Source organism: Balaenoptera physalus (genome assembly GCF_965194825.1).
Source record: "Balaenoptera physalus genome assembly, chromosome: 9".
NCBI lineage: Eukaryota > Metazoa > Chordata > Mammalia > Artiodactyla > Balaenopteridae > Balaenoptera > Balaenoptera physalus.
Window position 1 is genome coordinate 6,814,064 of NC_138888.1, and position 14,581 is coordinate 6,828,644.

At 40.5% G+C, this 14,581-nt stretch overlaps 1 protein-coding gene and 1 long non-coding RNA gene across 16 annotated transcripts in view; one reads left to right on the top strand and one right to left on the bottom strand.

The window, feature by feature from the left end:
• PRKN (parkin RBR E3 ubiquitin protein ligase) overlaps positions 1 to 14,581 on the top strand; it is a 1,297,158-nt gene that overhangs the window by 942,169 nt on the left and 340,408 nt on the right. The window contains exon 10 of one of the 15 annotated variants that reach the window (XM_082475582.1): positions 1,031 to 13,706. The exons of the other annotated variants lie outside the window; for them this stretch is intronic. Within the exon in view, the coding sequence (XP_082331708.1) occupies positions 1,031 to 1,071 (41 nt within the window). The 3' untranslated portion in view covers positions 1,072 to 13,706. Of the gene's footprint in view, positions 1 to 1,030; positions 13,707 to 14,581 lie in introns of those variants that run through there. 15 annotated transcript variants of the gene reach the window in all.
• LOC309667324 overlaps positions 1 to 14,581 on the bottom strand; it is a 448,292-nt gene that overhangs the window by 210,145 nt on the left and 223,566 nt on the right. The window lies entirely within an intron of this gene.

Consider the following 14,581-nt stretch of genomic DNA (forward strand, 5'->3'; position numbering starts at 1 on the left):
GACTGGAGAAAGATTGGTCAAGTTTAGATTTGCAATATTTTATTGTGAGAGACCACATTCTATAGGGACTGTGGGAGCACAGCTGTGTAGAGAAAAAAGTGCATCCAGCTTTTCATAAAAAGCCCAGAATTAACAGCAATATTATAATGTGTGCATTCTATATCATTGGCTTTCCTTCTGTACCAGAAGTGGGAGGTTAACAAACATCAGCTCTTACAATTCCACTGCATCAGAAGGTGAGCTTCAGGAAACCTAAAGCTTTCTGATTCCTAAACATTCAGGTGAGGTGCCATACCAGTTGGAGAACTGCTCATAGTTTCCAAATTTCAAATACTGCACTGTGATTCACTCATACGTTGTTACTTAGGAACTAATAGGCTATTTGATACTGAGCCACATAAAGGGAGAGCGCAGGATCCCGTAAGATTTTGTGTAGTTTAGGTGGTCCTGAGCTGCAGCCAGACCCACTTTCATATTGAGAACAGGGAAACTGCATTGTGTGCCCTTAAACACTGGCTTCATGCTTGCCATTCCAGGCACTCACCGTTTCGATGTCAGAATGTGGGGTTGACATGTGGCCTGTACTTACTGAGTCCGGATGCACCCACAAAATATTAGCAAATTGGGAAATTGGATGCTCAGTATTGAGGCTGACAATATGCAAATATTGTTTTTTACAATAAAATCACAAAAAAGTAGTGTCTTTGCATGCATAGCACTAATTAGCTACATCTAACACACATGTTCAAATCTATATCCTGTGCTTCTGAAGCAATTTTAAAATAAATAAAAATTTCATAGGGAAGTATAACCACATACTTTGAAATGCACTGGTTAGGAAATGTACATATACACATATATGTTCACAACACAGTGCAAACTATTCCATAACTAGAAAAGCCAACATTATCTTCCAGATTGACCACTAAATATATGTTATTATCAAATACCTTCTAAAACTTTGTGTAAGAAGTTAAGAATGCCCTGAGATTTAGGTATTTCTTTTTTTTTCCCATTTTTATATTCTTAGGTGTGTTCTTAAACTGGACATTTGGAATATTGAAAACCTGAGGCAGTAACATGAATGGTCCAGTCGACTTTTACATCTTCCTGGGGCTTTTAAATAAATTGCATGGGACTCAAAGAATTCTGTCCTTTATTCATTGAACAGAATAGAAACTTCCCAATACCCTACTCAAATATTTAGGCCATGAAAATAAGATATCAACCTCTGAAATATATTGAGGATCAAAGACCGTAAAGGATAGGATATCTTCACTTTGGGAGAAAAAGGATATCCCAAAATTCTATAATGCTTTACTTCTTCCAAACCCTTTTTATCTAGTGATTCTCATCTGACTCCTTAATAGCTGTCTTCTTTCATGCTCTAGCTTTATGATCATGTAGCCCCACCTCTCTTTTCTTATGGATGAGAGGAAAGAGAGATACACATAATGCTCTTGTGAAGCATATGTGAAGATAACCTATTTTAAAATACATCCATTCAAGGAAGTTCTGCAACCTCTATCCGTCCGTCACCCATTCAAGTATGTAATCAGAAAGGCGTTTCTCAAAAGCTATTTGCTTGAAATTTATCACACTAGGATTTAAGCTTACTCTTTTCTTATTTTATCTTTTATGGAAGCGAAAGAAATCTAGTCACTATTTTTTATATTGTTTTCCTAAACTCTCAAGGTCCACTGTGTCATTCCTAGCTTTCTCTTTTGGAGACTAATCCCCTGTTTAGTTCTCTCCTGTCGTTCATCTTCCTCTCTAGTGGCCCACTTCTATGGAGAGATGTCACAGTTGCGGGAAGAGATCTCCTACTCCACAGTCCCTCAATTGTTTTTAAAATTCTTTTCAAAGCAGTCAAAACTTTTCATTTCATGGAGTCTTCAGCCTCAAAATGCAATGCTTTTGAATGAGGTTACCAGGTGAACTTACATTCATTTCCGTGGTGAGATGCAGGCTCTTCCTGAGACTGCGTTTGAATTGAGGAAGACATTGAAAGCCTAAGAGGGTGGTTACCAGGTACGCCAAGAAGTGGGCAAAGAGCAAGGCAAGTACACAGTAGGGAAAAAATTCCCGTTTATCCCTGGACTGTTCCTCATTAGATCAAAACAGTATGGGGACTGGTTTTTTTTACTCATTGTTTTAGAGAGACCTCCCTGATTTCAGGTATTCGGGATAAATTTCCTTGGCTTCCAGTACGTGTGTTCTGCCACCATGTGCCTCCCTCTGACCTTCTCAGTCCCCGATTTAGTCAGCCGAGGCAGTGCCATGCTTTTCAAGTCCATCCTCCCTTGACAGAGGCAGGGGTGCTCATTAGGTAGGACAGCGGCGTGGGAACACATTCAGGAGGCCACCTTGGCCAACCTGGCCATCTCTGGCCTCTGATCAGCCCAGGGATTCTCAAACCTCACTGCACATTGAAATCCTGGGGAGGTTTTTTTAAAAGGTGCTGATGCCTGGTCCCACCCAAGGACAACTGAAAGTGAATTCTAAGGATGGGGCCAGGGCATCTGTGTGGTGGGAAAGCTCCCAGGAGACTCTGATACACAGTGACATCAACATCCAGTGAGCGCAGGAAGCCCCCATGTCACAAAGTAGCCAATTCCATTTTATCCTCAGAGCACTTCTGCCTGAAATGTTTCCTTAGGTTGCACTGAAATCTGCCACTCTTTTCCTCATGCTCGCTAACAGGGAGCCCCTCAGCCACACAGCACACCTGAAGTGTGAAATGTAACTACTGATTCTAAGAAGAATCGGTCTGTGGGACTCCTTAAAGGGAAGTGGAAAGTTACATGTTCCTCGAGTTCTTAGACAAAACTGAGGATTGGAATGTGATGGACACGGCATGACTGTCAGGAATTTCTTATTTAAGGAAAGGAAGTAATAGCAACCTTTCCTACAGGTAAAATTTTTTTTTAAATCCATAATGATTTTACTCAAATGGAGAAAAGCCAAGTTGGTTCAGTGTTTAGTTATCAATTGTACATTATATGCCTAATTGCTTTTAAAATAATAAAGGGCATTTTTGTTATGCACATTTACCTCAATTAAAAATAAAAAAGGGCAAAATTATTTGAAGTGCATCTCTTTAGTATTTCACTGTTTTGATTTTTCTGAAGTCAGATTCATTATACAGTTGATCTGCTGTGACCCTGGTTCCTTCATAATCCATCCTCAAAAGCTTTTTTATTGTTGAAAATTTAATCCAGTGTTATAAACTATGTATATGAAATGAATAATCTGATAAATGGAGAATATTAAAAGTCCTCTGTGATTTTTATTGCATTACTTAGTAAAAGCAAAGAGACTTGCTGTGTCTCAAGGAGTGATATTCAGACACAGCTCTGATTCTAAGCACTGTGTTATACAGAGTGCTCAAGGTAACACCACTGGGTTTGGATGTTTGTTTTTTTTTCTTTTCCTTTTCATTTCTGTCCTTTGAGGATGTCCTTCACAGAAGTGCAAGGGCTTATACAAGGATTTCTAGGCTTCTCCATCAGCTGTTAGTGCCTGTAGCTAATCTAACTGTGGTACATGGTAAATATTTTCCCTTGCAGGAGAAGGGCTTAGAGCTATTTCTGTGCATTGACTGAGCACATTAGGCTAATATGTAACCATATGAAACTTTGGGAATTGGACGTACATCATTAAGAGCTATGCAATTAATTATATACAAGTATTGTATATTTATATACAAGTATTTCCAAAAAATTAAGTCTGGGATAGAAAACCTATCATAAGTGGTTTAGTGATGATTAAATTTGGGAAAGCACGAATTGTTCATGATACTTATTAATTTTAAAAGACGTGGTTCTTCCAATATTAGAAATAAATGGGAGGGTTTCTGACACTCCATTTCAAGTTTATTTTGAAGGCTAGAGTTACAGCCTCCAAAATTCCTACTGATAGTCATAATTAGGTGCAACTTATAGCAAAGACAGAGGATTTTGAGTGTCCTTTCCCTGAGCATTTGAACACAAAAAGGTGCCACAAACTTGCCAATTTCATTATTTGGTCGGCCTATATTAAACTATCACCTGGAAGAGTTACTAACTTACTTATATTTTCCCCTTAAAATGAAACCTATTAAGATAAAACACCTACTCCACTGTAAGAAATAAGCCATTATTTGTTTAGATAATTAAGAAGAGAAAAAGAAATCTATCTCTTCAAAAAAAAAAATGTCAGTATTGTTCTGTGGAGGCCACATTTAAAACGATATTGTAATTGGTTTTCAAAAATCCTTAGGACTGGTTTTCCTTCTGTTTTATAGGTTCTTTAAATCATCTTCTTTATATACTTATGTGTTTTTCAAATTCTAAAGAGTTAGCATCTATTTTTATTACTGGAAAAATATTTTCATATAATCAGAAATGTATAATCTTTAAAATCTAGGACAAAAATTTACCAGGGTTGCTACAGCCAATTTCACTTGAAACCGTGTAGTGATATGTACCCATTTTTCTTATAGCAGCTTCTCATCTTTTCTCATCCTGTTGTCATTAAGATGAAAGCTTTTGCTTCCATATTCACAATTTCCCTTCACAAAGATCCCCAGGAAGACCAGAATGTCAAAGCTTGCAAAAAAATATTTTAAACCACTACCTGCTTGTGTCTTTGGCTCTTCCTTGATCTCGTTCAAGTTTTGGAGCTAAGGAGAGGAACGTGTACTGATTTTAGCAACAGAGAGTAATTATCTGCACAATGCTTATTTGACAGGTGATTATAGTCTGCATTTTGCTTTTCTGAGTGTTTCTTTAAAAACTTAGTCTGCAAGAGGAAATTGTTTTGTGTTTTTACTATGTTTTCTCCTTCTCGGTACTTATTTTAAGACTCAAGTTCCTCTAGTTATTTTTTTCCTTAGAGCAAATATTTCCATCTTAGAGTCGTGCTTCCACAGCTTGAGCATCCCGCATACGTTAGAGGCAAATCTGGCCTTAGCGCTTGCCATGCAAAACCCACACGATTCCCAAATTCCTCCAGCGTCTTTATTCCCCTTTTCCTTTATGGGATGCTGTCTATTGACGTGGAGAGAGGCAAAACATAGCAAGTTGGAGAGAGAGAAAAAAACTCAGCACAAATCCTGGATAATTCATAAATTGGCAAACTCCAAAAATATTGTGTTCAGAGTGTAATGACAGTCAAACTTCATTATTCATGGATTCTGCGTTTACAAATTTGCCTATTCACTAAAGTTTATTTTAACCCCAAAATCAGTCCTTATGGTGCTTCCGTGGACATCTCTGATACCCCCAGAGTGGAGAAAATTTGAGCCGTATGATGTGCCCGTTCCCAGCTCAGGTCTAAGGTGGCAACACACTGCCTTCTTGTTTCAACTCTCAGACTGTAAAAAAGTGTCCTTTTCACAGTCTATTCAGTGCCACATTTTCCACATTTGTGTGCTTCTCGGTGGTGATTTTGCTGTTTAAAATGGCCCCTAAGCATAGCACTGAAGTACCATTCAGTGTTTCTAAGCACAAGAGGGCTGTGATGTGCTTTGGGAAAAAATGTATCAATACATGTGTTAGAGAAGCTTCAGTAGGCCTGAGTCAGTGTTGTTGACTGTGAGCTCATTGTTAATAAATCAACAACGTGTATTAAATAAGGTGAACAGAAACACATATAAGCAAGGTTACGTGTCAACTGGTTGATAAAAATGTAATGACCAGAGGCTCACAGGAACCTAACCTGGTATTTCCCCTGGGAACAATGTTCCAGTATTTGTTCATTGAGTGGTGCAGTGACTTTATGGAACTTAACTGCTGCAAATCAGGAGAATCAGCTGTATGTAAATGTATATCACATCATACAGTGTTTGTGTTTTGAAAAGTGGGCTTTTAAATCAAAACTTAATAACTGATTTATAATTTAAATGTACCAGACTTCTTCTTTTAAAGAATATCATGGTTAAATTTTTTGCAAACTAAATATGTACTCTCAATTCTTCATATCTCTTCTGCACATGCAAATTTTCACCCATCCAGTTCCTTAAAACATAGTAAACATGTGTTAACTGCACTGATGTAGCCTGGAACCATTTTTAGTACAGGCTCCAGAATAGCCCTACAGGACTCAACAATCCAGGTACAGAAAAGCCTGGTCCCCATGTCAAGTAGATGCTTCTCCTAGATATTGGTTATGTTGCTTTCGGCCCCAGCCTTTCTTCACCCTCAACTTCAGAAAAAAAGTGTTCAAAAGCAGAATTCATGGATTAAGGCTATCCGACAGAGAAAGTAGACCTGGTCCTGCCATGAGTTCTGGCAAACCTGGAGAGGGCTGACTGCAAAGGCCGAGCCTGGGAGGAAAGACTCAGGCCCAAGAGGTTGTTCATTTAGTCACTGAGCTCAAAAGTGAGAGGTTAGGGTCGAAGGCTGCAAAGAATCTGATTGGTGGAGTAAACTACAGGTTTATAAGTTCCCCAGGTAAGGCAGTTAGCAGTGAAGCAGGTTAGGTATGGATCTAAAACCATGAGCACCAAGCATCTTCCAGGTTCTTCCTCTTATAAGGACTCTGGGGGCTGCCCATAAAGGAGCCTGGACTCTCGACATTAGAGTAGAGTTCAAATTCAACTTCAGGTTCAACCGTAGATCCGCTACATGTCCCACTACACACCAGAGCTCTCCTTTTGACCCAAGGGTAAGGAAGGCCCATAGCAGTGCCTGCCATTGCCAGGACAGTCGTCTCTAAATGGATAGGCCAAGAGTGTGGCAGTAGACAGTCTGGTGGAAGCAGATGGCACCAAGTAGTAATGACTTCATCTTTTAGGGTACATTTTACAGTCTAACCACTTGGTTATACGAGATTAGAGCACGGAATCGCCTCCTTCACTGCAAGACGGACTGTTCTAATTCATTCAGTCCTAAATTTAATCTTTTATTCCTTCCCAGAATTAGTTTAACATTAAAAAATAAAACCTCTGATGAATGTTTAAAGTAGGGCATGAAACCTATTCATGTTTCAAGAGCACAACTAGCAAGTTAACCCCCAGGAAGGCTTTGACTGAGGACACTTGGTGCATGCTGGGATTGTGAGCAAATGGACCTACTGTTTTCAATGACCCAGTGGTTTCTTGGCATAGAAAATAATAATTTTTATTTAAAATGGTTTTGGGGACTTCCCTGGTGACACAGTGGTTAAGAATCCGCCTGCCAATGCAGGGGACATGGGTTCGAGCCCTGGTCCGGGAAGATCCCACATGCCGCGGAGCAACTAAGCCCACAACTATTGAGCCTGCGCTCTAGAGCCCGTGAGCCACAACTACTGAAGCCCACGTGCCTAGAGCCCATGCTTCACAACAAGAGAAGACACCGCGATAAGAAGTCCGCGCGCTGCAACTAGAGAAAGCCCGCGCGCAGCAACGAAGACCCAACGCAACCAAATGTAAATAAATAAATTTTTTTTTAAAAAAAGCTTTTGACAGTCCCTATAGGTTCTGAACAGTCCAGAAATTCATAAATTTGCACTTTTCCTTCAGAATCGTTATATACCTTAGAATGGCTAAGCTAAGGCAAAATTCTGTGTGTTAAAGTTAATCATTAGAAAATAAAAGTATTAGCAGTGGAACGAGTTGACATACAGAGCATTATAGAAACAGTTGATTAAAACTGATATAAAAACAATAACTTTTAGGCCAGCCTTGAGGGAACTGGGATCTGGATTCACTTTTTTGTGGACAATTGAATTCTCTCTCTGATGCAAACAAACATCAAGGCAAAACTTGAACACACAGTGAATGCACTTTAGGGACTGCTGGGAGAGTATGAATTAAATAGAGGAAATCAGGGAGTGCTCTATTAAATTTTTCTTTGACTGAGAAGAGATTATCTTCATAGTCTTTGCACTCAAAGAAATAAAGTGAGAAAGCAATAAGCTTCCAGTCTCCCTTGGTGATCTCAGCCCAGCTCTGCAGACTAATCTCCAAACGAATTGCCAGTCGTATGTAGAATTGTTTTCTTGGAAGCAGAAGTTGAAACTTCTGTGTCTTTCTCCATGTCTTAAGTTGAGCTTTGTGCCACATAGAAGGACCACTATCAGTTGACCTGTCCTGGCTTCAGAACTTGACATTCCAGAGAGCATGGGCCCCAGTCCACCTGAGCCCATGCAGCAAAATGCTGGATTATTCACTCACTGTCTTACTGTCTGTTTCACCCACAAAAAAATGAAAATTCTTTGAGTGTAGATACGTCCATCTAGCTTACTATTTTTTATTCTAGGTGGTATTTGCACCACCTAGAAAAGGACCTACCCATAACATGAACTTAGTATACACTCACTGAAAGAAAAGTACTGGGCACAGAAGTCAGAGCAAGTGTGCTTTTGGTGGCGGCAAATTTGAAGTTTATAAATGAGTGAAATTTATGTTTTAAAAATGTTATAGTTTTCTTATTTTAAAAGTCTTGCATGAACTTACAGGGTTTAGTAATGCTTTTTGATGAAACCCATTTTTAGGAATATATAAGCATAAGAACATAGGCTCTTACAAGTGTTTTGATATACTCTTGACATACTTTGATATATTTTGTAATATACTCCCTTCTGGTCCTATTATCCTCCCTACTATCCCTGGGGAAAGGGGAAATCACAGTGTCATCACTTCTTCCAAAATAACCAACAGGGAAACTTTCCCCTAACAAGTGAATGACGGGCTGGGCTCAGTCCCAGGGTGGGGGGCTGAAAATCATCAGAAGTTCACTAAGCACCCACTGATGGTGTTTATACACCATTTCCAGTTTCTGTCTCCTTCATCAAGAAGTCAGCATAATTCACAGAAAAGCAATGCAGCTCAAAGACTAAGATGAGTTGTGAGTGATAGAAATTCTGGCTGGAGGCAGAGAGTTGAATGGCAGGAATAGGAATTAGAGGAAAAACTTTTTTAAAGATTGAAGAGAGAAGGAAGTGAAGTTCACTTCACGTGGATTGGAGATATGAATTTTTTTTTTAATGGAAACAAGAGGTAGAAAGAAGCCAAAGGAAAATATATTATGAAACAATCCGTATTACAATTTTACCTTTAATATTCTTCAATTAATGATTAAAGTGGGGTGCAACTGTGCAAAGATTTCCATTGGAGAGCAGACATCCAAGGATACCTGATGTCATAACTACATGTCATCGGATTCTAAACATAGGAAAATATGCCTGATATATAACTGAGAAAGATATATCTTATTTTAATATTTTTTGTTTTATTCTTTTAAAAATAGTATTTTCCATTCCGTTTCTACTACCCAGACATTACTTCTTAGTTCAGTTTCATTCAGTGTAATTTTTTTTCAGTCTCATGGACGTGCACAGCATAGGGGGAGCTATAAGAAAACTCCTTTGTCTTCAGCGAGTTTACTTTGTCCACAAGGAATTAAGACGAGTAACAGTAGCTATGGCTACAAGGTCACGTGTGGTTCTTGCTGTTGTCATGGTGTGTGCAGTGCTGTGGGCTTAGAGGGGAGGCCCACTGGGGAAACTGAGCAAACCTCACAGAAGAGATGGCATGGTTTGCTTTCACAGGGAGTCTGGATTAAATGCCTTTCAGGTCAAAGTAACAGAACGAGTGAAGACTTGGAAGCAGAAAGTTCAGGTTCCTCTCTCATAATTCTGATTTAACTGCATCCCTGTGTGTTGATAGGTAGTCGTTTGAAAGAAGATTAGAAAATTTTGGCAATTCTCTGGGGTTGTTTAATACCAATCTAAGGAGGTTGAAATTTATTCTAAAGATGATGGGAAGCCACTGGATAGATCAGATCGATAACAAGAAAACTCACTAACAATTTTTCCTGTGATTTATGCTTTTTAATGTTTATTCAGTGTTAACAAGGTGTCAAGGTTTTAAAAGCATTATAAGGTGACCATAAGTCCTACTCGAGACATTTAGAATTTGAACTAAGTAGAAAACAAGGACATAAACACATGGGAAGGATGGGGGAGAAAAGAAATGAGGAAAGACAGATATTACATATCATGGCACCTACACTGTTTCCTCCATCCAATGACATTGCATGGAGAGCCATTAAATATACCAAAATCTTGCAAAGTTCTCTAGGCCTCCAATTATAAACACAGAGAACTACAGCTAAAAGGTGGTATTGACAATTAAATGCTAATGACCTCAACTCCCAGGAACTTCAAAGCCAATCACAAATTTTAGTCTCTCAAAGACACTATTTTCATATAGTGAGATCCAGCGCTACAAAATCATGGACGATCAACAATTTATCCAAAAAATTTCTAAAATAGATATACTATTTAGTCATTAGGCTCTTGCTCTATATAAGAAAGAAAAAAACAATACTGGGGGCATAATATGTATATATTTGAGCACGATGGTAATGTATTTGTGCCCAGTTAGGTTTCTAAAGAAGAGCTTGATTAGTGGGTTGTTACTAGTAAGAAAATGGTATATATCAAGTTTTCAAATTGATGTTTCAATTACTACTCTTCTAAGTTGTTCACCAGGAGCAATATGCAAAGATGCTGCCAACGTGTGTATCTTTGTAGTTCTGATACTAAAGAAATCAAGTGATGGGTCCCAAGATTCTTGAAAGGACCCTACGGCCATCTGGCAAAAGTAAGCAGACAGTCAAGGCAGTCTCTAATGGTAAAGCTCAAGTTTCTCCATTCTAGGACACCCAGGTCATCCAAAGTCTCCTTCTGCAAGCAGAGAAACATGGCATTTACTTTCCATTGCCATTAATATTTAACAAAAGAGAAGGCAAGATGCGATGAAGCAGAAGGCAGTCAAGTGCTCACCAGCTAGATTGTCACGGATCCAAACGTGTGGGAGCACTGACCATGGACGAAACAAGCAGCGCTGGCCTCTTTGTCCCAGAACACGTTTGTGGTTGATGAGCATTTACACAATCCTTTATGTGAAGATCATTCCACACAGGGAGCAGGGAGGCCTGATGGGGTGTTACCACCAGATAAATTAAAAGAATTTGCCTGGTAAAATACTGGCAAAACCATCAAAATTATACATGTTTCAATAGAAAACAAACAAACAAACAAGATTTTTTCCATTGTCTCAATACAGTGAGATTATGTTACCACCAGCCTTGAGAACCAACTGATTTCAATTCCCAAAGGCTTCTGATCCCTAATGAAGGAATTGTAACTCAATTGCTATTCAACTAGATGCAGATACCATATAAGTGATGCATGACCCTTCTGTTCTGAAAAGAAATTCATTTCTCAGTTGTTTAATGATGCCTTGAAGTCTGTAAGGTGCTGCATAGGAATAGTTGGTATTTTTTTTTTTTTTAAATGAGGAAACATTTTTTTTTAATTTATTTATTTATTTATGGCTGTGTTGGGTCTTCGTTTCTGTGCGAGGGCTCTCTCTAGTTGTGGCAAGCGGGGGCCACTCTTCATCGCAGTGCGTGGGCCTCTCACTATCGCGGCCTCTCTTGTTGCGGAGCACAGGCTCCTGACGCGCAGGCTCAGTAGTTGTGGCTCACGGGCCCAGTTGCTCCGCAACATGTGGGATCTTCCCAGACCAGGGCTCGAACCCGTGTCCCCTGAATTGGCAGGCAGATTCTCAACCACTGCGCCACCAGGGAAGCCCTGGTATTTTTCATAAGCATTTTCTATGACCTAAGATAGAAAACTTATTGAAATAATTATGGTTCTGTCACTGAAACTTTTATTTGCCAAACTATCTCATTTTTTGGAAATGTTTTATAGATCTAGAAACCTACATTTGTGTTTAAAATGGTGGTTATTTCCAGGTCATTACTATATACATTTTCCAAATATTGGACATGTTTTTCTTTAATGAGGTGTATAACAGATTTTCTTGGCATGGGAATAGAGAGATACTACACAAAGCTTTGGATATAACATTGTGAATATTAAGATTTATATCATGTGACAAATTTCTTAGCCAGTTGGGATGAAAGACTGACTATTGGTCATTGATTGATAGGAACCGATAAGTGGATTTTCTCCTGAAATATTTTTTTAGTGCTTTCTCCAGATGGACATAATTCTTAAACACTCTTAGACCAGTTTCAACAACAGTTATCCAACATCTTGTATCTAACATCTTTTTTCCTAAAAGGAATGAGAAATTTTTAATTATTTTGAATATGTACTCTTTAGGATGTATTCTTATTTTTACATTTAAATATGGGCACCCCCATGCCAACACTGACAATCCAATCTCTCCCTGTAGCCCTTTTGTTTTTGTGTAGGAAATTCAGTTATATAAAACCGAAATGAAGAATTTGTGTCCCTTTGCCACTTTCTCATTTGAGTCCTATATTCTTTCACTTAAATCATTGCCACTGTCTCCTGGCCGGTGTCTTTGCCACCACTCTTTCCTTACACCAATCTTTCCACACCACTGCTAGAGTTATCTTTCTAGAACCCCACCAGCCTATAGCTGTCAACCTAGTCAGGTTTCAGCCATAAGTCAAAAATTTCAAAGCTCCCCTTCTTCAATTTTGGGAACCCTCTGAGTATGTTTCCCAAGTACCTGAGAACAGATTCACTCCAGTTAGCCACACACTACCCTGTCAAGCACTGCGGGTTCCACTAGATAGACAAGCACCCTGGGCTGCTAGAATGTCAGAGCCCCTTGGAGGGACAGGAAAGAGAATGGCAGAAAGAAGGACCATCCCCGCCTTGTTGTACCCTCTGTTAGAGGGGTCCCAGAGTTGAGTAGCACATGCCACTTGTTTTGCAGCTTAGGATGAAATCACTTGTCCCCACCTTCACTGTCCTGTCTTCCCAGGACCCAGGCACACATATCTGGGGGACCAGGTAGAAGAGGGACTTGAGTTGTTGTCACTGGGCTGTTCTCAGAATCACTACTCCTCGCAGCTCTTCAAGCCTTCACTGCTGAGGGACCGTGACCGCAGCCTCTTTCCCTGCGGCGTGAGGGACCTGCTGCACCGGGATGTCAGTGTCCGTGCCTCTGGGCCCGTTGCTGGGGAGTTCCAGGGCCGATGTGGGCCCGCCACGCTCCCCCTAAAAGCTGCTGCTTCTCCTTGTTGCTTTTAGCATAAGCGGAGACTGTGAGAAGAGCACCTACCCTGGGCCAGGCGTGCGCGTTGAACCTTCTGATTGTCATTTCGTTTAGATGCACGACAGCTTTGCTGGGGACAGTATTGTTTCCTTTGGGCCGTCGCAGTAACCGAGGCGCAGAGCAGTGAAGGACTTCCCTCGAGGCTCTGGGTCCATCCTGAGCATCTCCTGTCCCTTCTGGGCCACGGAAGGGCGGCCCTTTATGCCAGGCCCGTGTGCTCCTCCCCCTGCGGTTCTCATCAGGCTTCCCCTCCCACAGAACATTCCTCTGCCCTCTCCTGTGACGCCGGGTGTTTGGGAATGAGAATCTTAAAAACAAACAAACCAAAGACCTTTCACTTCACCTATAACGTCACTCTCCCGAATTGAGTACCTAGCATTCCAACCCCACATCCTTCCTGACCTCACTTTCCCTAAGGCTTCAGCGGACGGCTCAGTGCAGCCTTTTCTGGAACCCTAATGGTGCTTTCCTCTGTCTGTGCACTGTGGTCCTGTTCGTCCTGTTAGCATGATGCGCAGTAATGACCTGGTTTTGTGTTTTGGTGGGTACACATTATAAACCACAAGGTGCAAGAAATGCCAAACTTCTTGATTTTCTTAAAACCAAATGAAATCTGACTCCAGGCTGACCAAGAAATTCAGCGTCAGTACTTACCAGGGCTCTCTTTTTCTCCCTTGCAGGCCTCTTTGGTATCTGAAAAATCTCCCTATGTTGCCGTATTCTAAGTCCACGTGTCCCAGGGTGGTCTGTTCTCCTGCCCCCATGCTGAGTGGAGTTGCCTTTGCAGGACCACCTGAAGCCTCCCTCAGACTCTTCCCAGGAAGCTGATGCTAGGATGTGAAACCCCTGGGCCTTTCTCATTTTGGAAGAGTCAGCCATCTTTATCCTTTCCACTTTCTTCCCCTCAATGCCACTGTCTCTCTCGCTCTCCCCTCCAGGACTCCCAGAATTCTCAGTGAATTTGGGATTCCGCAAGGAATAGGAGAGTGGGCGCTCGTCACTGGCAGCCATCTTTTGTTTTGACCCCCGCAGCATAAACACCCTCTGAGGCAGGTACAAAGGGTCGCTGCCATTTTGGAATGGAGAAAAGGAAGCTCAGGTGGACAAAAGGTGGCTCAGTCCATCATCCTGCCCCACGGGCCGCAGGTCAGGATGTGAAAGCAAAATTCCCCAGCATGGAACCAGACTGTAGATAGTGGTGCCCTGAGTGTCTAACTTTAAAATAAAATTCATCAAATAGCGTTTTAGGAAATTATATGCCTTTTCAATTGTATTGCCACGTATAACCCTCGCTATGAAAGTATTCTTTAAACAATACTTCCAGAGACAATCAGAAAAAAACATTTATTTTGACACTTTTAGTTGTAATTGAAAAAAGGTAAAAAATTTGATGACTCAGAACTTATCTACCTTTGTAGATTTTCCAGTAATCACGAGGAAAAACTCCAAATAACGAACTGCAGTTAGTTGCTGTCAAGAATCTATCGTTTGCCTTTTGACCACAAGCATGTACCCATCTTTAAATGCCTACTGATGGACGCACAGCTT